Source organism: Panicum virgatum, chromosome 4K (assembly GCF_016808335.1).
Source record: "Panicum virgatum strain AP13 chromosome 4K, P.virgatum_v5, whole genome shotgun sequence".
NCBI lineage: Eukaryota > Viridiplantae > Streptophyta > Magnoliopsida > Poales > Poaceae > Panicum > Panicum virgatum.
The window spans coordinates 17,912,845-17,936,303 of NC_053139.1; the positions used below are offsets into that span (position 1 = coordinate 17,912,845).

Consider the following 23,459-nt stretch of genomic DNA (forward strand, 5'->3'; position numbering starts at 1 on the left):
GCGAGCGTCCTTGTAGAGGCCGGCGAGACCAATCCGTTCCAGTCCCCGGCATCCACGGCTTTTTCTTTTCCCCAGTCGGTGTTGAACTCAGTGGAGAGCGTGCTGATAACGTGTTGAAAGTGGGTTGTCGAATGAATGATCGAATGAATTGATTGTGTACAGTAAATAGTATATATACAAGCCAGAGGGCAGTTGCCATGACCGAAGGGGTGCCTATTGCCCCAAAGGGTGTCTTGTGTCTAACGTAACTCCTGAAGGGGTGTCAAGTCATTACAGTTGCTAATGACATGATTATCCTAATTGATCATTAACTAATTAATCTAATTAATCCTAACATGGATAAGCTAATAAGTGTGGGGGGCTGACAGCAAATAATTAACAACGGTGGTACAATTACGTGTCACCTACTAGTATATTGAAGACGCGGATCTAACTACACATCATATTGTTTCATCATTAGTTACACATATCAATGTTAGTCACCATTAATTAATTAGTAATGCGTGTAAACATTACCGTCACTAATATGTGCGCACCAGGATAAGACAAATGATATTGTTGTGTATTGGTGACATTTGCGATAAAAAGCCGTCACTAATCTTAAATTAGTGATGTGTGAAGTTTTTGTGTCACTATTGATATGTCTCCTATCTTGATTTCTAACATAGTGTAGCCTCTCCTGCCTCATTTCTTATATTTGCATTGTTGATTAGACCTGTGCATTTTTTTTTTGCATTGCTCAGAATAATGGCGCACGGGTGCCAGTGCTCGACGGCACTTCGACTTCCTAGTTCCTACTATAACCAACGCGCAGCCGCCAACCGGCAAGAATCCCAAAAGTTGCGTACTTTTTCTGTTCCAAATTATTGAGAAGACCTGTGCATACATTGTCAAGAGTAATGGCACTCCTACTAGAACCAACGCGCAACCGGCAAACACGTGAATGTAAGGATCTCAAAAGTTGTGTACTTTTTTTGTTCCAAATTATAGATTAGTTTTAGTTTTTTAGATATAGTTTTTACTATATATTAAAGATGAATAGTAAAATCTATGTGTCCCTATAAAATCTCAAACCATCTACAATTTAAGATAGATTGAATATTAACTTAATTATATTTTATAGCGTGACACTGATTTTGCGGGAAAATTTTTGTGGAAGCAAGCCGTCGATGCAGAGTCTCCAATGCATCGCCGTCCCCTCCATTTTTTCCACACTCGCCGTGCACGCCGGCTCCTGACTTGCCATCCAGTCAGAGTCAAGTCGTCTCCCGCCGGACGGACCAGGGCAGCCAGCAGGGACAGGGAGGCTAACCCCACGCCTGTCCCAATCACAAACCCCCCCCCCCCCCCCCCCCCCCCCCCGCGGCTGTCCCACTCACGAATCTAACCCGTCCATCCGGTCACCAAACGCACCGGAGCCGTCGATGCGTTCCACGCGGCGTTCCACCATCCCCGCCATTATTAAACCTCTCCGCTCCCACCCATCCCGCGTGTGTCGTCCGGCAAGCGCAATGTATCTTCACCGAGCAGGTAATAAGGAGCAGATTTAGGCAATAGGTTTTTGTGAAGCTGGACATATGACGAATAAAAAATTACTTTCTTCCCTTATGTTGATCGCGCCAACAATAGTTGCTCTTGTCGTGTCTTGGAGAGAGAAATGGAGGAGTGAGAAAAATTTAATCATTTTCTATTCTTACTACCAGGCCACAAGCTTACAACACGATAACAGTTACTATCTGCTTTCAAAATATTTACTATCTGATCATAAAACTGCATTTATTGCCTATTGCCTACTTTTTTACCCCACTGCGGGTGCCCTTACACCTCACAGAAGCCAAGCCACCAATCGAACCGGCCGCACTCTGTACTGACAGTTGACGGCCATGGCGTCAACGCCGGGCAGGTCCCTCCTCGTCCTCGTCTCCGTCGTCACGGTGGTCCTCGTCTGTCACGAACCCACTTGCTTTATACAGAAAATGGAAGTACAGGAAGGCGAATTTAGGTTCTGGATGCTTCTAGAAGGTTCTAGATACAACCGGGTAACAGATTGGAGGAGGAAGAAGGGTAGGGATGGGAATCTAGCCTAAGCTAGCCTCGAGCAGGTGCTCGCCTCGAGCGTGAGCTCGCCGCCGCCGGTTGCCCGGTTCTGCTTCTGGTCAATCGACAACCCTCTTGTTGCTTCTCCATTCTGTATTTGTATACACTGCACCCCTCATAGACTTCCATGGGCCGATACAGAATTAGTAGTCCAGCCCACTCATCCTTCGCTTGGCCCAGTCTGCAAGATACCGTGACATCGTCCTCGTCTCCGCCGCGGAGTGCTACGACGGCCGCCATGCTGCAGCAACGCGCTCGGCGGTGGCGCGCCGCGCCCGCCTTGGGATGGGAACGCGGCGCGTGCGCCACCGCCACACCGCGACGCCGCACCGGTACGTCCTCGCGGAGAAGAGCAACGCGACCGGCGGCGGCGGCGCCAAGAACCGCAGCTCTCCGGCGGCGTCAAACAACGCCACCTCGCCGGCGCCGGCGCCTCCGGCTGAGCCGAGCAAGCGCCACCGCAGCCACAGGCACCGCGTCCGCAACTGGATCATCGGCTTCGTGGTGGGCTCCCTCGCCGGCGTCATCTCCGGGCTGGTCCTGTCCGTGCTGTTCCGTCTGTTCCTCAACTACGTCCGCGGGCGGTACAGGACGCGGTCCGGCGTCACGATCTTCACCCCGAAGCTGATCAGGCGCGCCGAGCACCTGGCGTTCCTGGAGAAGGACGACGGGCTGGCGTCGCTGGCCGTGATCGGGCGCGGCGGGTGCGGCGAGGTGTACAAGGCGCAGCTCCCCGTGGAGCGGGAGGGGGAGGAGCCCCGGTTCATCGCCATCAAGAAGATCAAGAAGCACGGCGGCGACACGCCCAACAACCTGAGCGACGAGGAGAGCCGGCAGCTGGACAAGTGGTCGCGGCAGATCCAGTCGGAGATCAGGACGGTGGGCCACATCCGGCACCGCAACCTCCTGCCGCTGGCGGCGCACGTCCCCCGCCCCGACTGCCACTACCTGGTGTACGAGTACATGAAGAACGGCAGCCTGCACCACGCGCTCCAGGGCGGCGGCGGCGGCGGGGACGACGGCACCAGCAGCAGCAGCGGTGGCGCCGCCGCGGGGCTGTCGTGGCCTGCTCGTCTCCGCGTGGCGGTGGGCGTCGCCGAGGGCCTCGAGTACCTCCACGTCTCGCACCGGCCGCAGATCATCCACCGCGACCTGAAGCCGGCCAACATCCTCCTCGACGACGACCTGGAGCCGCGCATCGCCGACTTCGGGCTGGCCAAGGCGATGCCCGACGCGCACACGCACGTGACGGCGTCGAACCTCGCCGGCACGTGGGGGTACATCGCGCCGGAGTACCACCAGACGCTCAAGTTCACGGCCAAGTGCGACGTGTACAGCTTCGGGGTGATCCTGGCGGTGCTGGCGACGGGGAAGGAGCCGTCGGACGACTTCTTCAAGCAGATGGACGAGGTGGTCGGGCTGGTCAAGTGGCTCCGCCGCGTGATGCTGGCCGGGAGCCACGCCAAGGCCATCGACCCGGCCATCGCCGGCGCCGAGAACGAGGAGCAGATCGTGCTGGTGCTGCGCATCGCCGTGTTCTGCACCGCCGACGACCCCAAGGAGCGGCCCAGCGCCAATGAGGTCCGCTGCATGCTGTCGCAGATCAGGATTCATCAGGAGCTAGTGTGAATTAATTAGTACTAATGCAAACCTAGCAATAAGGCTGTTTGTGGAAAGTATCGTACGTTATCGTGGAATATTGGTAGTAGATGGTACTATGCTAGCTAGTGCTGGGTCAAGTCAGTGTGCTACACTGTCAGGTGGGCCCGGCAGACTAGGACGGGGTATGATATCAGGATAGACCTTTCAGTGTGCCGTGATGCTTGCGAGTTGCGAGCTTTAGGATGGATATATACCTGTAATTTTTCACGTGGTCATTTCAATCTTTGCTCCCGAGATTCCAAAGTTTTGTGGAAAAATTTAGCCCGACGCGCTCGGGTTCGGTGCTCCCCCAACACAAATTTTCAGCTTCCGATCTGTGTTCTGTGACCGGCTCAAGCTCAAACATTAGCTCAAGCACGAAGTAATTCTGGTAAATAGGTGAAATACATCCAAATTCTCCAAAAGATATATTGTTGCACCAAAACTAAAATTAATTATTTTTATAAACAAGCATACTAAATCACAGTTCAGTTTTGCTATTCTTAAATTTGAGAAACTATGAAGTGACTAAGAAATACTAGATTATGCATCTACAGACGATTCGATTTAGTATATAAAATCACTGAATAATTGTTCATTAGTAAATATAAATATCTTACAAATCGGTGATTGCTCAGCAATATAAGAATAATCATCGACTAACCGCATGTCGAGAAGCTTTTACCGATTGATGTGTGCTGCTAATAATTTGGTGTTGTGGTATTGTCGTGGTGGCCTGGCGAGACCACTGTGGAAGGAGACCTGGCAGTGGTGGCCTGGCGAGGTGGTAGTAATGCCACCCCATGTCATAGGTGGAGGGAACACTGGTAGGATGGTGTCACAACATTGGGCGATGAAGTTGGAATAGAGTGCAGTGGTGGAAAAGAGATGAGGGAGACGAAAGAATCGAAAGATGGTGGGCAAAGCATAGGCATCGCCGTCAAGCAATGTATCGAAAGGAGCATGATTTTTTGACTTGCGAGAGGTACAAGAAATATAGATGCCAATGATTCTCCATAAGGGTACTAGAGATCAAGACTCTATAACTGCGAAATACTTAAGACTTAAATAGATAAATATAAAGATGCAAGATTTAATGAAAAAAATGATGAGATCATGCATGTGTCCTAAGAATCTGAGGCTCCAATAGTGCACATATAGTGTTGCTGCCAAAAAAGGAAGATGCTTTGAAAGTGGGTGACTTTAGGCCGATAAGCTTGGCACACAGTATCACAAAACTCAGCTTCAAGCTGTTGGCAGTTACATTGTCGAGTGACCTTGACAAATTGGTCTCAAGAGCACGGAGTGTGTTTATTAAAAAAAAAAGTATTCATGACAACTTTCTCTACACGCAGAACCTGATCAGAGAGCTACACAAAGCAAAAAAAGGCCATCACTGTTCCTAAAACAACATAGCTAAAGCTTTTGGCACAGTTCGCTGGGATTACTTGCAAGAAGTTATGCAACAATTGGAAAAGAGATGAGGGAGACGAAAGAATCGAAATATGGTGGGGAAAGCATAGTGGCCGCTGTCGAGCAATGCATCGAAAGGAACATGATTTTTTGACTTGTGGGAGATAGAAGAAATGTATAAAGAGGCCATTGATTCTCGATAAGGGCACTAGAGAAGTAGAGATCGAGTGTCCATAATTGTAAAATACTTAAGACTTAAATAGATTAAATATAAAGATGCAAGATTTAGTGAAAAAATGATGAGATCATGCATGTGAACTAAGAATCTGAGGCTCCGTCTCTGCTCGTGCCTCTTGGAACACTCGAACGCTTTCGAAATCGTCAGCCTACATGGGAGGTAATAACAGGTAGTAAATAAATTGAAAAATCTCTCCGATGCCCACCGCTCCAGCAAACGTGCTCTCCGGTGCGCGTCATGCGCTAGTGTGGAAACAAAAGTTCGTTAGTGCGTGCAGCAAGATTCGCAGGTTTTTCCTCCATCTCAGTCGAAGCCGCCCGTATCGTTGGCTGTTGGAGGCCTTATATTAGTGTGGGAGCAAGGCCCCGGCAGCCAGGACTTCGGCACGCCTCATTGATCGAAACATCAGTACCGTGACATAAACATGTTACCTACTCCATCCCAAATTACTAGCCGTTTTAGTTTTTCTAGCTGCTTTATAGTTTTTTTAGATATATGTCAGTGACTAGATGACTACTACAGAAACACAATTTTGTCACGGTCCCCAACCCCCCTTAGTCCCAATTGAAGCAACCAGGACTAAAACTCGAGATCTTAGCGTCACGGACCCTTTAGTCCCAGATTCGTAGTCCTGTTTGCTTCAAATTGGGACTAAAAGGTCCGTGACGCTAAAAAAAATTATGTGCCCCATGTGAATCAAACCTAAGACCTCGTGTCTTATGCGCAGCTTCCTTACAACCCCACCTACACGATATGTATAACTTTGGATGGGATGTCTTCCTTTTAAACTAACCAATGGAGGGCCCTTTAGTCTCGGGTACAACGGTGGCTCTAACGGCAGCGAGGCCGGAGGCGAGGGAACGGGGCCGCAAACGGTGGCGGCGGCGGCGTCGACCCTCGGCTCCTTTCTTTCGCGACCCTAGGAGACGGGACTGGGCGACTCCGTGCCGCAGGTGTTTGTTGGTGGGCTGGTGGCTGCGGGTATTTCTTAATTAATTATGAAAGGATTAGTATTGTGACAGCTATGCCTAACCAATCTAATCACAGCCAAGAAATCTATCAGAAACTACTAGCCCCGTCAAATTAAAGTCGCTGAAACTTGCAAATTGGAGGAAGCGAATCAGGCGTGGAACCGAACTATCACAGGGCTCTGGCTCTATGCATGGTGTCTTAACCAGATGCTTCAAGAGGCAAGTTTCCATATTTTCACGTACCATTGAGTTTGCATCACATATTTTCCCATCTTAAATTATCTAAGACATCGCGGGTACTACCTTAATTGATCATCTCAAGCATCAGTGGAAGTACGCTAAACTTATTACAATGTGTGTGGGACGAAGAATATAACACGAGTAGGGGTAGATATACTCCGTATAAGGCCATGAAATTCTTGATTGGAACCAAACGCAGCAGCAGATCTCAACGACGAGGTCGTCAACAGATCTTGCCGCGGCAAGGCGCAAGGCGTGGTGGATGAAAATAACCCTGTGGAGCGTTGAAAGCCTTCTCGTCGATGATGCCGCCAGCACGGGCTTCAGACGATGCTTTTCACGGGGGAATGCAAAAACAAAAATCCAAGTCAAACTTTGGTCCCAGAAATTTTGGTTGCATAAAGAAACAAGTGTACTCATATTACTACCGTGGTCGGGAGGATTACCCTTTCTTCCACTCTCAAGGATGGGTGTGCTCTGGGGCTCGTCACCTCGAACGACAGCTCCGGTAAAGACATGCCCGGCGAGGAGAGCGGTCAGTGCCAAAGCAAGGATAACCTTGTAGGCACCCATACTTTTTTCCTCAACTCTTCCTTTGCTCGCAAATTGTCTGCTGAGAAAGTTTATGTGCTCTCTGGTTGTATGAGCCTGTGAGGCTGTGATTTATATACAGGGGAGAGTCTTAACAATTCAGTCCAGCAGTTAAGCCGTTTGGTGTCTGATCTTAATAACTAGTACTTTCAGAGTTATGACACTACGGCTGCCACAGGATCAGACTGGTCCATACCCCCTTTGAGGAAATGGAATCGGCATAGATGTAGGCTGCATCCACCCTCGCTCGCGGAATCAATATCTTGTACTCGGTATGACTAGCTTGATTCTATTTATTAGTAGATCACACACCGCTTCTTCGTTAGGTTGCAGAAAAGGACTGTGCAGATTGGCAGAAGATTTCTTGGTGTACAACTTCAAAAAAAGATACAGTACCTAACACTACACAAAAACGGTTTGCAGAAACATCTCGATTTATTTCTGGCGGATCAAAATTTTACTCATTGCTACAAATAGAGTGGGGTTATTATAGCACCCGACCCATCCCAAGAAAAGCATTTTTAGTAGTGGGTTACCACCTCACCCGCCCCTAAAAAATTAGCGTCATTTTCAAGGGTGGATGATGGCGTCACCCACATCTAAAAAGAGTATTTCTAGGGGCGGGTGATGCTATCATCCTAGGGCAGGGTGATGGCCTCACCCATCTCTAAAATGCATGTTAGGGGCGGGTGATGGCATGATCCACCTCTACAAATGATTGCATATAAAAAAAATCATAATTTTTTTTATATGATCTCGGATAAAGTCAAACTTTATATCACAATTGTAGAGTGACAAGATCTAAAACTTTGTAGTTGATAACTTTTTCATTTGAGGTCATTTAATAGTCCAAAAAAGTATTATATATATATTCTCTGATAGCATAACTATATATTATCTCATATAACTCAAGTCATACTTTGAGATTTTCACACCCTTAATCTTTATATACACTGAAATATACTTAGCATAATTTTTTTGTTTCTATAGTTCTCAATAACCATAATGTAGAAGTTTTGCTTTTTTTATTTGTTTTGCTATATGTAAATAATTAAGTGAAATTTTCAATCAAATAGAAAATCAGTTTTCGAGTTAATATAAAAGAATAGCATACTCCAAAGAGTCATAAGTGACTATATAGTATGGTGGTAAGAAATTAAAGGTACGCCAGGATTGAGGTTGGTGGTTTGAATAACAGGTGATGCAAATGTGTATATTTCGTCCAAAAAATTGTAGCTCGACCCTAGAGGGCTAGTGGTGGCGGCTTGTTGGCTAGAATTATTTTTCCTTTTTATTTTGCTGTTTTTGCTGTTTTTACTTTTTTTTGAACATGGATTTGTAGGGGGTGGTCCCTAACATGACCTGCCCCTGGCGCAAACTAGAGGTGGGTACCGTTCTTTTTCCAGTAGTGTAAGATATTCGACAGTGGAAACAAATCCAAATCCTCTTCATTAATATCGAGGTAACAGGTAATAAAGAAAAGGAAAAATCTCCCAGTGCCCTTTTGTTCCCATCGCTCCAGCAAACGTGCTGTCCGAGGGCTTCCGTAAAGGGCTATGCATATACAGGCCGGATCTTGAGGGCGATTCTATTTATCGCGCGCGCTACTGCACGCGATTTCGTCGCAGAAGCTCTTCGCGGAGCTCATTGTCGGTCCGTCTGGCTTTCAGAGGCCCATTCAGCCTGGCGGCCCATATTAATCTCCCGATTCGCCCTTCCTTTTTCCTGGATTTCCTTCATTTTCGGCTTCTCAGTTAGGGTTTGCGCCGCCGAGGCGATTCTCCGTCCCAGCATCTGTGAAGGTTTGATTTTCGTTCCTCCATTGTTATTACCTTGTGCTACTTCATCGCCTTTTTGTTTTGCATCTGTTTCGTATTTAGCGTTTATCTAGATTTTGTTCTCGATCCAATTCCTTTTAGTGTACGCATCCAGGTCTTTTTTGTGTACGAAATTTATCTCAATTCAAGTGTGCAGTTAGCTAGACACTCATCTGGAACCATTATTTTTTTATTTCTGAATTGTATACAAGTTAAATTAGTGGTTAGCTATCTACTTATTTGGGTGAAATTCTTTTTTGTTATGTTTGAGAGATGTATCTCTTTATTATGCTCCCTGGACGCATGAATTTGTTCCAAAATTCTTTAGCTTTGTACGTTCATTTTTTCTTGCACGGTTCCTACTTCCTAGGGTACATGGTTCTACCTGTACCGCAAATTCTCTCCGTGGAATAGCTTTATCGAGCACATTCATTTTTTTTCCATCCCCCAGCCTGCTCCTCAAGTTGTTTCTAACTTATTGCTCTTGTTTTTTTTATTAGTTGTCTTTGCACTGTGCTAACAATTATGGATCGCTTGAAGAATTGCTTTTCCACTAAATGGTTAAAAAATATTGATTTTCTATTAGAAGATTAAAAAGGTTTTGTTGTAAAGAATGGTTTCAAACTCTTTTGGCTATTCGCAAGTTCAGTATTCTGGTGCCTTTTCTTGAATGGGTAATGGGTCTGCTTGTCATCGAGCCTTCTCAGTTTATTATGCATAGACTTTCAGGTTCACCAGATTTATGGTTCAACAAATCCTAGGCATTCCTTCTGGAGACATTCCAATTAATCTTCGCAATAGTTCCATCAAATCATGTGATCAAGGAGTTCAATCTAATTCAATCTTTTTAGGTTCATCAGATTTGGGAAGATAATATAACTCCTGGAATAACTATTGCAATGGGATATGATACTGAAGCCAATATTGACCCAACAGAAATTGATTGCAGAGGTATATATCAATTCATTTTGCTTCTTTTTTATTCAAGTTTTGTTTATCATCGTTTTGCTTAGTTCTATATGCTTATTCAGTTGATATTGCTCGCCAAGATAAAAGCCAAATTTTGGTTTTATCCTGTTCTTATAGTTTTTCATACTTTGTTTGTTTCTCTTATTCAGTTCATAAAGTACTGCCTCATAGTTTATTAGTACGATCATCTTGTTGCTTGTTCAGAATATTCAATCTACAGTTAATTCCAAAAGGAAGGCAAGAATGGGTTCTAGTACGATTGACAAGAAGAAAAGGAATAATCCATTCAAGAGAGTAGGTATCACATTTGATGATGATAATGCATGATGCCAAAACATGTGGGTACATGCATTATCATTTTCTTAATTTTTACAATTTTGGGTGGTCTAATTCATCAGGTTTTTTTTGGTTGCAGGGTCTACCATGAATTCTGAAGCCAAGCTTTTATGTTGTGGCACCTCAAGAATGTCAAAGTAACTGGGTTCTATGAGATGATACTTTTTGCAGTTCAAGTAGTTTACATGTCTGCAGCTCTGAAAAACTAAGCGTACTGTTTATTACTCTATTTGGTTACAGAACTTGTTCTCTTGTTCCATCTTTCTTAACATCTGGACCAGAATTCTGAGAACATTTGAAAGTGTTCTGTCACTCCATTTGTAAATATTTCAAAAAATGTTCCAGTAATTACTTTAGAACATTTGAAATGTTCTGTAACTCCATTTGAAATGTTCCAGATAAAGTTTCAAGAATTACTTCTGAGAACATTTGAAAATTTTCCAAAAAGGTTCCAGGAATTGTTTTTGAGAACATTTGAAAAAGTTCTATCATTCGATTTCAAATGTTCCAAAAAAAGGTTTCACGAATTACTTCTGAGGAACATTTGAAAAAGTTCTGTAAGTCCATTTGAAATTGTTCCAAAAAAGAAGTTCCAGAAATTACTTCGGAGAACATTTTAAAAAGTGTTGTCAGTCCATTTGAAAATGTTCCATAGCACTTCTAAAAACATTTTAAATGCCCCCAGAACACTTCTGAAAATTTTTTAAATCCCCCCAGAACAAATCTAAATGTTTTCGGAACACTTTTGAAATGTTCCCAGAAGAAATTTTAAAGTTCTAGAACACTTCTAAAAACATCTTTAATGTTCCAGAACACTTTTGAAATGTTTCAAGAAATAAATCTTAATATTTTAGAATAAACAAAATGTTTCGAAACAAATCTTGAAAATTTGGCTAGAACATTTGTGAAATGTTCCCGGAACAAATTTGTGAAATGTTTTGGGGCAAAATAAAAGTTCCGGAACATTCTCAAAATAGCACAAGTTAGAATGTTTCGGAACACTTTTCAAATGTTCCTAGAACAAATCTTGAAGTTCTCGAACACTTCTGAAAATGTTTTTGGAACAAAATAAAAGTTCTAGAACATTCTCAAAACAGCACAAATTAGAATGTTTCGGAACACTTTTCAAATGTTCCCAGAACAAATCTTGAAGTTCTCGAACACTTCTAAAAACGTTTTCGGAACAAAATAAAAATTCCGGAACATTCTCAAAATAGCACAAGTTAGAATGTTTCAGAACATTTTTCAAATGTTCCCAAAACAAATCTTGAAGTTCCCGAACACTTCTGAAAACATTTTAAATGCCCCCTAGAACAAATCTCAGGCCCTGTTTAGTTCCCAAAATTTTTTCTACAGTACCCATCACATCGAATCTTTGGATATATGCATGGAGCATTAAATGTAGTTGAAAAAATAACTAATTACACAGTTTAACTGATTAGCACATGATGAATCTTTTAAGCATAATTAATTCATGATTGGACAATAATTGTCAAATAACAACGAAAGTGCTACAATATCAAAATCCAAAAAAAATTTGGAACTAAACAGGGCCTTAATGTTTTCGGAAAACTTTTGAAATGTTCCCTGAATAAATCTTAATATTTTCGGAATAAATGTTCCCAGAACAAATCTTAAAGTTCCAGAATACTTATGAAAACGTCTTTAATGTTCCATAACACTTTTGAAATGTTTTCGAAATAAATTTTAATAATTTAGAATAATCTAAATGTTTCGAAACAAATTTGAATGTTTTCAGAACAATCTTGAAAATTTGGCTAGAACATTTGTGAAATGTTCCCTCGAACAAATTTGTGAAATGTTTAGGGACAAAATGAATGTTCCGGAACATTCTCAATACAGGACAATCTACTAAAACAAGTCAGAATGTTTCGGAACACTTTTGAAAATATCATAATATTTCAGAACAATCTGGATGTTTTCGGAATAAATTAATAGTTTCGGAACAAACCAAACCGTTTTTCAGAACAATCTTGAAAATTTCTCCAGAACATTTGTGAAATTGTTCCGAAAACAAATTGTTTCAAAACAAACTTTTTGAAGAGAATTTTAAATGTTTGACAAACTTTTTTTGGAACATTTTGGCATTTTATTTGGAACACTGTGACTTGTTCTCGAACAAATTTGGAATTCGTTTTTGAAATAATTTGTAATGTTTGACGAATATTTTTTGGGTTAAACAATTTTACAGAACACTCTAAAATGTTTCCAAACAATCCTCAAATGTTCACAAATAATTCCTGGAATGTTTGGTTAACATTCTAAAAAGTGCAAAGTTTTTTCTTTAGAATATTTGCAGAGAAACACGAAGAAGTAAGAAAGAACCTGTAGATCACGACTTCACCTTTTGCATATAGCGCAAGGGAACATTTAAGCCAATAACCTTAATGGACCAGCTTCAGCGTCCGTTCCAGCGCGCCGGCGCGCGTGTCACGCCCGCCTGCCCGCGCGCGTGCGCCCGTCCGCGCCGCGTTTCTGCAATGCAATTGATTGAGTACTATACTAAGGCTCCAAGATTTGGAGCGCTCCCGTCGTTCTGGCCCCACGTGGGGGCCGGGGGTACTGTTCATATGGGGTCCGGGTACTGTTCATGGCCCACGTGTACTGTTTAAGTGGGCCCGCGTGGGCCCCGGTACTCTTCGTTGGGCCCACATGTACTGCTTAAGTGGGGCCCGCATACTATTCAAGTGGGCCGCGTATAAAATATATTTAATTATTTTTTATATAAAAATAATATGATTTTGTATACTGCGTTCACATGTAGTAGCTCTACTGTTTGTATACTACAAAGTGGGGGCCCACACCATTTGCGACCCATGCACATTTAGTGTGGCCCACTTAATGGACTCACGGTACTATTAGGTGCCTCTATCATTTGAAAAAAACATCGATGATGATTTCATATACAAAATATAAAATAAATTTAACTTTTCATATATATATGAAAATAATAACTTTGTACACCACGTTCATCTACGATAGCTCTAATACTTTTTATAGTTTGTTTCCCGTACATAAATTCAAAAAATAGGATCAATTATTCTTTCATCACTAATTTTATATGTTACTCTGTCAGCTATTTTTACTCACACCTAAAAGTCAACGGATTTCTAAAAAAAAGTTATACTGTGCTTAGATGACCATTATGATAGCATAAAATATCTAAATTTAATATTGGATTGAGTACAACAAAATATATAAATTTATGTTTCATCATTCTTTTCAAGTTAATATCTTTCAAATAGACGCACATCGCGCGTCAACCTAGTTGTTTCTAATGGCATAACGCGATACATAGACGCCCCCGGATCTTGACTTCCATCAGTCGTCTCTCGGAGTGCGGGACCCGGGAGGGTGGGTGGGGGCGAGGCTACCCGACGCCCATGTCCCTCTCACGAATCTTACCCGTCCATCCGGTCAAGGAAGCGCTTGGCAGCCGTCCGATCCGTTCCACGCAGCATTCCACAACCAGCGGCCCCTATTAAATAGCTCCGCCCCCACCGACCCACAGGTCCCTCATACCACGGAAGCCTCCTCCGTTCGAGCCGCCACCGAGCTGATGACGGCCATGGCGTCAACGACGAGCGCGCCGGGGAAGCCTCTTCTCGTCCTCATCTCCCTCGTCACGCTGCTCCTCGTCTTCGTCTCCACCGCGGAGACCTACGACGGCCGCCATGTGGCGGCGCGCCGCTCCAGCCTGGGGATGACCCGGCACGTGCATCACCGACGGACCGCGACGCCGCACCGGTACGTCCTCGCGGAGAAGAGCAACACGACGGGCGCCGGCCCCAGGAACCGCAGCGCGCCGGCGACCTCTCCGACGCCGGCGCCCCCGGCCGGACCGAGCAAGCACCACCGCAGCCACAAGCACCGCGTCCGCAACTGGATCATCGGCTTCGTCGTCGGGTCCGTCGCCGGCGTCATCTCGGGGCTGGTGCTGTCGATACTGTTCCGCCTCGCGCTCAACTACTTCAGGGGGCGGTACAGGACGCGGTCCGGCACGGTGATCTTCACCCCGAAGCTGATCAGGCGCGCCGAGCACCTGGCGTTCCTGGAGAAGGACGACGGGCTGGCGTCGCTGGCCGTGATCGGGCGCGGCGGGTGCGGCGAGGTGTACAAGGCGCAGCTCCCCGTGGAGCGGGAGGGGGAGGAGCCCCGGTTCATCGCCATCAAGAAGATCAAGAAGCACGGCGGCGACACGCCCAACAACCTGAGCGACGAGGAGAGCCGGCAGCTGGACAAGTGGTCGCGGCAGATCCAGTCGGAGATCAGGACGGTGGGCCACATCCGGCACCGCAACCTCCTGCCGCTGGCGGCGCACGTCCCCCGCCCCGACTGCCACTACCTGGTGTACGAGTACATGAAGAACGGCAGCCTGCACCACGCGCTCCAGGGCGGGGACGACGGCACCAGCAGCAGCAGCGGTGGCGTCGCCGCGGGGCTGTCGTGGCCTGCTCGTCTCCGCGTGGCGGTGGGCGTCGCCGAGGGCCTCGAGTACCTCCACGTCTCGCACCGGCCGCAGATCATCCACCGCGACCTGAAGCCGGCCAACATCCTCCTCGACGACGACCTGGAGCCGCGCATCGCCGACTTCGGGCTGGCCAAGGCGATGCCCGACGCGCACACGCACGTGACGGCGTCGAACCTCGCCGGCACGTGGGGGTACATCGCGCCGGAGTACCACCAGACGCTCAAGTTCACGGCCAAGTGCGACGTGTACAGCTTCGGGGTGATCCTGGCGGTGCTGGCGACGGGGAAGGAGCCGTCGGACGACTTCTTCAAGCAGACGGACGAGGTGGGCATCGTCAAGTGGCTCCGCCGCGTGATGCAGTCGGGCGACCACGCCGAGGCTATCGACCCGGCCATCGCCGGCGCCGGGCACGACGAGCAGATCGTGCTGGTGCTGCGCATCTCCGTCTTCTGCACCAACGACCACCCCAACGACCGGCCCACCGCCAAGGACGTCCGCTGCATGCTGTCGCAGATCAAGAACTAGTCCAAATTATTAGGACCAGCAATAATTCAGTGCATCTGTGCCTGTGCGTGGAACATTGAAGTGCTGGGTCAAAGTCGTCGCGTCAACTTTCAGGTGGGGCCGGCAGACTAGGACCGGCCGTTTAAAGCACGATACGTAGTTTTCTTGGGCATTTAAAGCACGCTGATAGTTCTGGAATATAATCGGGACAAAGAAAATTCTGAAAGGGAAGGCAGCGCACGCGCTGGACAGGAACCGGGTATATTTTGCTTTTCTTTCTCTTAGCACCAGTAGTGTGAAAGCTCGAGGAGACTAGAGCTTTAGAATGGATAAACATACTTCAATATTCTCACGTGGTCCCGTGTATCTTTGTATCATATGTTCCAACAATCTATCATATAATATATAGCACGACAAAATTCTTGATTTTCTTTTGAATTTTAGCAATTAATATGAGCATTAAAGCTTTCTCTCAAACATTCCTCCACTTTTGAAGTTTGTGTAAAACAGATGATGAATTAACTTGAGCATTTTCTTGAATTTATTCGAATTTGTTACAATATTTTGGAGAATGTAAAATCTAAACTCAATCCGTAATCAAATGTTACAAGCACTCCAGAAACAACAAGAACGATTCTACTTCAGTTACCCTCCATCCTTAGCCTGCAACCCAAGCCTAGCATGAAAGATCTGGAAAAGAAATGGAAAGGAATCTGCACACGCGCACCTAGCCCAATCTATCAGTGTGCCGTGATGCTTGCGAGTTACGATCTTTTCAAAATTTAATGGATATATATACCATACCAGTACTTTTCATGGGGGCACACCTAGTCCTATCTATCATTGTATCGTGATGACTGCGAGTTACAACTTTTTGAAAATCGAATGGATATATATATATATGTATATATACATATGTATATATGTATATACATATGTGTGTGTATATATATATATATATATATATATATATATATATATATATATAGACACACACGGTACCAGTACTTTTCATGTGGGTCGCCCTGGAGATTCTGTGCACCTAAATTCATTGTCTGAGTGCAGTTTATTTACGTGGTTTCTACATGAAAGGATTTAGAAAGCAATAGACAATTCAGAAATTAAGTTTCTAAGCAAATGAGGTGTTGAATTAATGCTGCGTAAAGATTTGTTTGCAAGACCGAAACGTGAACAAAAAAGAAGATAATAAAGTGTAGTCTTCTGGCTTTCTTCTTTCATTTTAGAGCTTCTTTCTTATATTTGTAACCCTCATTTCGAGATTTAGCTTGTTTTGTCCCGATTTACTCTTGTGTGTTGTTTCTTTATAAAAGTTCACTTGCAAGTTCTTCTAGAACTCATTGCTAAACTTTTGATTCAAATATATAGATTATGCATATTCAACTCAAACTTTGTGTTTGTCTTGAAATTCTTACTCTTCTCGAAAGTTCCCACTCGGTGTCGGGATTTCCGATCAATCAGAACTTCCTACATAGTGTCAGAAGTTCCGACCTATTTAACTGTTGTGAAGATTTTTTTCAGAATTTACAGGTTCACCTATTCATCCTCTTTCAGCATCACCAAGACCAAAAATCCTTTCAAGAACTACATGGGTAGTGGGTACAACTGCTGAGGACTCGAAGCACTTTATGTCATGTTACATATTGAATAATGAGGCTTTGTGTCTCATCGAACAGTAGGGAACAGGTGGCACAATTACAGACAAAAAGATGAATGACTAGAACGTCCACGCTCACTCGAATAAGAGCAAAATGCATGAATAGTCATTATACTTGTTAGCATGTTTCAATTTGGGCATCGTATTTTCAAAATTGCAAATGGTGGCCACTAAAGTTGCTTGACTCTATCGAAATGGTCATTACCTTTGTTGCCATACGTATTTGAGTGACGTAGCATCCAATGTGGAGCTTTTTTTTTTTGCAAATTTCTTATGGCAGAACCGTCCGAATTAATCCGGCTCAAGTGCGCTAACCATCACTCTAAAGGTAATTCCGGCTAACACGCACTTAAAACGGAGTAATCCGACAGTCCAGTCGGGTAAAGTCCAGATGAAACCACCTGAGCTGCGATCGAAACCCAAAGTTTTACATGCAACTCACACGAAGGTGAGTCCAGAGAGTACAACATTTCACAAATTCTTACATCACAGAGTCTTAACTTAAATATTACAAACCAAATTTGAAGTCTCAGAAAGGTACTTGAAATTCAAATTGAAAGTAGTTCAGAGTTCAACTACAGCGGAAATAAAGCAAGTTCTAAACGACGAAATACGATGTCATGATGAAGCATGTACATGACATCACTCGGCATTGTCATCGTTGGTCGGAGTCGGATCCCACTCCACCGACCAACCAAGAGATAAAGTACACGGCCAAGTCAAGCTAACTATCTGATCTTCAAACATATCACCTGAAAATAAAGTTGAGCCACAAGCAAGGCTGAGTATACTAATACTCAGTGAGGCTTACCCGACTATGGGTATACTTAGTCCACTACCTAGACATGCAAGGCTTTTGGCTGGAGGGGTTTGTTTCGCCGAAAAGCAACTAAAAATAAATCTTTAATTTCTAATTTTATCTTCAAAATTCTAGTTTAATTAACCCTTCTAAGTGAGCATCTATCCTTTAGCATACATGGTGGAAAATAATTATTTTCATCATTCAACCATATTCATCATCATCATTGTTCCACTTCTTACTCTATGTGGCAAAAGGGTTAAGCAGTCTCAATAACCGCGAGAAACGGACGATTCGAATTGAATTTGTTAACCTAGCCAGACAGACCTAAACACACGCATGGGAACCGAGTCCCCACGCAACATTTTCCCTTTCTTTCCGGCTCGTGGATCAGGGTCGCCATCCTCGACTACAGAGTATGCAGACTCTGTACCCGCATGTGCGTGCATGAGAACAAGTTCAAAGAGGGTGAGGGAAAAGTCCACTCTCCGATCCAATCAGATACTTAGGCTTACCGATTACCATATTTCTCGGCATAGATGTAGACTGCATCCACCCTCGCTCGCGGAATCAATTTCTTGTACTCGGTATGACTAGCTTGATTCTATTTATTAGTAGATCACACACCGCTTCTTCGTTAGGTTGCAGAAAAGGACTGTGCAGATTGGCAGAAGATTTCTTGGTGTACAACTTCAAAAAAAAAAAGATACAGTACCTAACACTACACAAAAACGGTTTGCACGGTTTGCAGGAACATCTCGATTTATTTACGGCGGATCAAAATTTTACTCATTGCTACAAATGGAGTGGGGTTATTATAGCACCCGGCCCATCCCTAGAAAAGCATTTTTAGTAGTGGGTTACCACATCACCGCCCCTAAAAATTAGTGTCATTTTCAAGGGTGGATGATGGCGTCACCCACATCTAAAAAGAGTATTTCTAGGGGCGGGTGATGCTTTCATCCTAGGGCAGGGTGATGGCCTCACCTATCTCTAAAATGCATGTTAAGGGCGGGTGATGGCATGATCCACCTCTACAAATGATTGCATACAAAAAAAAATCATAATTTTTTATATGATCTCGAATAAATTCAAACTTTATATCACAATTGTAGAGTGACAAGATCTAAAACTTTGTAGTTGATAACTTTTTCATTTGAGGTCATTTAATAGTCCAAAAAAGTATTATATATATATATATATTCTCTGATAGCATAACTATATATTATCTCATATAACTCAAGTCATATTTTGAGATTTTCACACTCTTAATCTTTATATACACTGAAATATACTTGGCATAATTTTTTTGTTTCTATAGTTCCCAATAACCATAATGTAGAAGTTTTGCTTTTTTGATTTGTTTTGCTATATGTAAATAATTAAGTGAAATTTTGGATCAAATAGAAAATCAGTTTTCGAGTTAATATAAAAGAATAGCATACTCCAAAGAGTCATAAGTGACTATATAGTATGGTGGTAAGAAATTAAAGGTACGCCAGGCTTGAGGTTGGTGGTTTGAATGACAGGTGATGCAAATGTGTATATTTCGTCCAACAAATTGTAGCTCGACCCTAGAGGACTAGTGGTGGTGGCTTGTTGGCTAGAATTATTTTTCCTTTTTATTTTGCTGTTTTTTATTTTTTTTACTTTTTTTTTGAACATGGATTTGTAGGGGGTGGCCCCTAACATGACCTGCGCCTGGCGCGAACTAGAGGTGGTGGGTACCGTTCTTTTTCCAGTAGTGTAAGATATTCGACAGTGGAAACAAATCCAAATCCTCTTCATTAATATCGAGGTAACAGGTAAAAAAGAAAAGGAAAAATCTCCCAGTGCCCTTTTGTTCCCATCGCTCCAGCAAACGTGCTGTCCGAGGGCTTCCGTAAAGGGCTATACATATACAGGCGGCATCTTGACTTCCATGAGTCGTCTCTTGGAGTGCGGGACCCGGGAGGGTGGGTGGGGGCGAGGCCACCCGACGCCCATGTCCCTCTCACGAATCTTACCCGTCCATCCGGTCAAGGAAGCGCTTGGCAGCCGTCCGATCCGTTCCACGCAGCATTCCACAACCAGCGGCCCCTATTAAATAGCTCCGCCCCCACCGACCCACAGGTCCCTCACACCACGGAAGCCTCCTCCGTTCGAGCCGCCACCGAGCTGATGACGGGCGCGCCGGGAAAGCCTCTTCTCGTCCTCATCTCCCTCGTCACGCTGCTCCTCGTCTTCGTCTCCACCGCGGAGAGCTACGACCCAAGTTAAGTTATATTAATTCACTATAAAATTGTAGTCCAACATAACCCAAGTTAAGTTATGAAGAAACATTGGGCAATCGTTCATAGAGTATTATTTAACCTGATTAGTTCATAAAGAACTAGGGGTAGTTTTCACACTCTCCCAATTCGTTCATCACCATATAACATGTACTAGTTAATCAATTATATAATAAAGAAAAGTTGCTCAACTCCTCTGGTCATGAAATTTTTACACAATATGTAATACTTAATCCGTGATCTATGTTAAAAATTTCAGCTAATTCCATGCAGCAGATTAATAATGAAAAATAAAATAGGCAGCTACTGCTAGAAACAAAAGTAATTTGTACAAGTCAAACTATGCAAGTACTAGTACTGAAAATTTAACTGAGTGTTTATGATTCTATTATGAAGCTACTGTAAAAGTTTCAGATTTAAAAGACCAATATACCAGGCATGAAAAATAGAGAAACACATAACTGTATGGATCAAAACTAATTTCCACAGACTGTTACAGCAAGTTCTAGAGGCTCAAACTTTACCAGCATGACTGGGTGCTCAAAAAGAAGCTCTAGTAAAAATATGAGATTTTTATTTTTTTATTTAGTATATTTCTTCCTACCATAAATTATTTGGACCAGTTTGACTTAACTACAAATTTCTAAACTTTTTCTGAAGAATACATGCATCACCATAGAGCAACTGTAAAAGTTTTAGATCATGAATCGTAACAGAACAACTTGGATAAATAAAACTATTTATCCTAGGCATACATCAAGTCCTAAATAAAACCTATAGCTAGGATTGTCAACTGGCCACCAAATTTTCACACAAGTCTACTCCCATAGAATTAAACATACTGACAAAAATGGTAGACATGCAGCGGATACAACTTGCGATACAATAAAAATGTTGTATTTTAAATAGAGCAAAAAATATTGTGCAAAAGAAAAAGTGCATGTAACAAAAGTTGTAGATCTATTTACTAGAAACAAAGAACAGTTGAGTTTGAATTTTTCTGATTTTTCTACGAATTTATATCGATTTTACAAGTTTTCTGTTTTTGGAAAGCAAAAAGAAAAGAAAACGAGATCTTGCATCTAGGCCCCTGGAAAGATTTGGGTGATTGCAAATTGGTCCCTAGCCAGAGTTTAGGGGAGGGGGCGGACATGGCCGGCTGAAATCCGGTGGCTCCGGTCGCCGGAGGCGACGGTGAAGTGGGGGAAAAGCTATAGGAGACTGAGCAATACCCGTTGGTGGGCTTGGACGGGGTTGGGGCAACCGGATTCGAGTTCGCCGGTAGCGGCAAAGGTGGCGGCGAGGTGGAGGTGGTCACCGGCGATACTCCGGCAGCCCTGGGCGGAGGCAAGCGGGCCGGGGAGCTTCAGTGGGCGGTGGGGAAGGTGGCTGGGGTGTCTATTTGGGCCGAGGTGGGGTGGAGGAGGGGAACGCCGGGGAGAAGGAGCGGCGGCGCTAATGGCAGGCCGCGGTGAGCTCTGGCGCGCGCGCAAGGGGCTCCGAGGTTCCTTTTATAGGCGGCTCAAGGTGAGGGAGGAGGGAGACAAGCGAGTGGAGGGAGGGGCGAGGCCGGGGCTCGCGTCCAGGGACGGAACTGGGTGCGGCCGTGTGCGGGGTTGGTGGCATCGCTGTAAGGATTGATGGACCAAGCGGGGGGGGGGGGGTGAATTGTGCCTTTTTCAAATTTCTAAAACAAATTAAAGCAACCTTAACCTATGAAAAGCTAGTAAGGCTCAATTCACCAACCGGCTAACTAAGCAAACTACACAAGCTATAAATAAAACAATAAGATAAGAAACTAAGCAAGGTAGAGCTAAGTTATGATCTCTAAGGTCAAGCACATGAATAATTGCATAAAAGTAAGTGCTTGAAAGAAAAGAGTGGGCAAGAGACAACCGGATTTTTTTTCCGTGATGTCGATGTGTTGGCACACACCCCTAATCCACGTTCTGACACTCACTAAGAGTCTTGTCACCTCCCATATCACCGAGACGAGGGCGCTCACTAAGAGTCTCCGTTCACCATCCCGGCGTGGTGGAGCTCAAGCCACGTACAAACTTCTTCGGGCTCCCACAATCCTTGGCAAGCTCCGGAAGAAACACCTCAATCACCAAGATCGCCTAGGTGCTGCCAATCACCAAGAGTAACAAGCTAGGGCCTTCACTTGAGCAAGAACCGATCACCAAGAACGGATGCACACAAGCTTCTCTCTACTCAAGTCCTTAGTCTTACTTCTTGAATGATTGAATGAACAAATGTGTGGAAGATGAAGCTCAAGGTGGCTCTCAACAATAGTATGAGTGTATGAATGCTGCCTGGTGTCAAGAGAGAGCAAAATGACCCATTGGAGGGGTATATATAGGCAGCTCACACGAATAAAGCCGTTGGAGAAAAGCTGCCAGAAAAGTACGCAACGCCGGTTAATCTGACGGTCCTCCATAAGTCATCGTCGGTTTAACCGATGAATGTAAACTGCCCATTTGGAAAACTAGCCATTACAACTCGGGCAGATTAACCGACGTATCATCGGTTTAACCGGTGAGTGTAGTTGTCCACTAATCAACTGAAAAACCAACTCTCTGGACAACTGCACCGACGCTAACTCAAATCCATCGTCGGTTTAACCGGTGAGTATAACTTCTGAAATCCCTGGAAAAACCAACTCTTTGGACTAATGCACCGACGTTAATTTCAAACATCGTCGGTTTAACCGGTGTATATATCTTGAAAACACCCTGAAAAACCAACGTTCTGGACAACTGCACCGACGTTAATTTCAAGTATCGTCGGTTTAACCGGTGTATGTACTTGTCCAGACTCTGCTAACTGCGTTTAACCGACGTATAGAAAAATGGAGTCGTCGGTTAAACCGGTGTATAGACTTTTTCTGATTTTGCCTTTTCTGATTTGAGTCTTGAATGAAATCCAAATATTCTTGAGATATAAGTTGAAAACCACTTATTTGAACTTCTAGGAACCTGAGTGACCAAAGTGTGCATCCATTTTGATTGACCATGTCCATGCTCAAGTTACTTTAGCCTTAACCCCTCTTAATAGTGCGACCTCTACAAAACTATAAAACCTATACTAACCTAAGTGTCCTTCACAACCTTACGACACTTAGGACTAGAAAGATCCTTAGTCTTGTTAAATATTTGAGTTGAATACCGAGATCGCCTTTTTGAATAATGAAATTTAGGGGCCTCTTTGACTTATGACCAAATGAGCGATAATGTTTCATTAAGCTGCACAAACTCATTAGTCACAATAATGGTTGTCATTAATCACCGAAACATACCTAGAGGGCCTAGATGCTTACAATCTCCCCCTTTTTGGTGATTGATGACAACACAAATATAAATATAACGAGAGAGCGAGAAAGGTAAGCAGGATAAACTCAAGCAAA

General features: G+C 44.2%; 2 protein-coding genes and 2 long non-coding RNA genes across 4 annotated transcripts; 3 read left to right on the forward strand and 1 right to left on the reverse strand.

The window, feature by feature from the left end:
- The first annotated feature begins 1,883 nt into the window (after positions 1-1,883).
- On the forward strand, positions 1,884-4,002 carry LOC120701985 (leucine-rich repeat receptor-like serine/threonine/tyrosine-protein kinase SOBIR1). The gene is made up of 2 exons (XM_039985770.1): positions 1,884-1,943; positions 2,248-4,002. The coding sequence occupies exons 1-2, from the start codon at positions 1,884-1,886 to the stop codon at positions 3,724-3,726; spliced, it is 1,539 nt and encodes a 512-aa protein (XP_039841704.1). The 3' UTR covers positions 3,727-4,002.
- Positions 4,003-6,559: 2,557 nt separating this feature from the next.
- On the reverse strand, positions 6,560-7,243 carry LOC120703364. The gene is made up of 2 exons (XR_005686916.1): positions 7,047-7,243; positions 6,560-6,933 (listed from the first exon to the last, which is right to left on the reverse strand). It is a non-coding gene; the product is annotated as an uncharacterized LOC120703364 (long non-coding RNA).
- A 1,534-nt stretch (positions 7,244-8,777) lies between these two features.
- On the forward strand, positions 8,778-10,632 carry LOC120703363. Its single transcript, XR_005686915.1, has 4 exons — positions 8,778-8,993; positions 9,869-9,959; positions 10,182-10,271; positions 10,393-10,632. It is a non-coding gene; the product is annotated as an uncharacterized LOC120703363 (long non-coding RNA).
- Positions 10,633-13,834: 3,202 nt separating this feature from the next.
- On the forward strand, positions 13,835-15,740 carry LOC120703362 (leucine-rich repeat receptor-like serine/threonine/tyrosine-protein kinase SOBIR1). Its single transcript, XM_039987409.1, has one exon. It carries the CDS (start codon positions 13,894-13,896, stop codon positions 15,328-15,330), a length of 1,437 nt encoding a protein of 478 aa, XP_039843343.1. The 5' UTR covers positions 13,835-13,893; the 3' UTR covers positions 15,331-15,740.
- The last annotated feature ends 7,719 nt before the right edge of the window (positions 15,741-23,459 follow it).

Coding starts and splice junctions, on each gene's coding strand:
- LOC120703362 (XM_039987409.1), top strand. CDS start 13,894: ATGACGGCCATGGCGTCAACGACGAGCGCGCCGGGGAAGCCTCTTCTC.
- LOC120701985 (XM_039985770.1), top strand. CDS start 1,884: ATGGCGTCAACGCCGGGCAGGTCCCTCCTCGTCCTCGTCTCCGTCGTC. Junction 1,944..2,247: donor CCGTCGTCACGGTGGTCCTC/GTCTGTCACGAA, acceptor CAGAATTAGTAG/TCCAGCCCACTCATCCTTCG.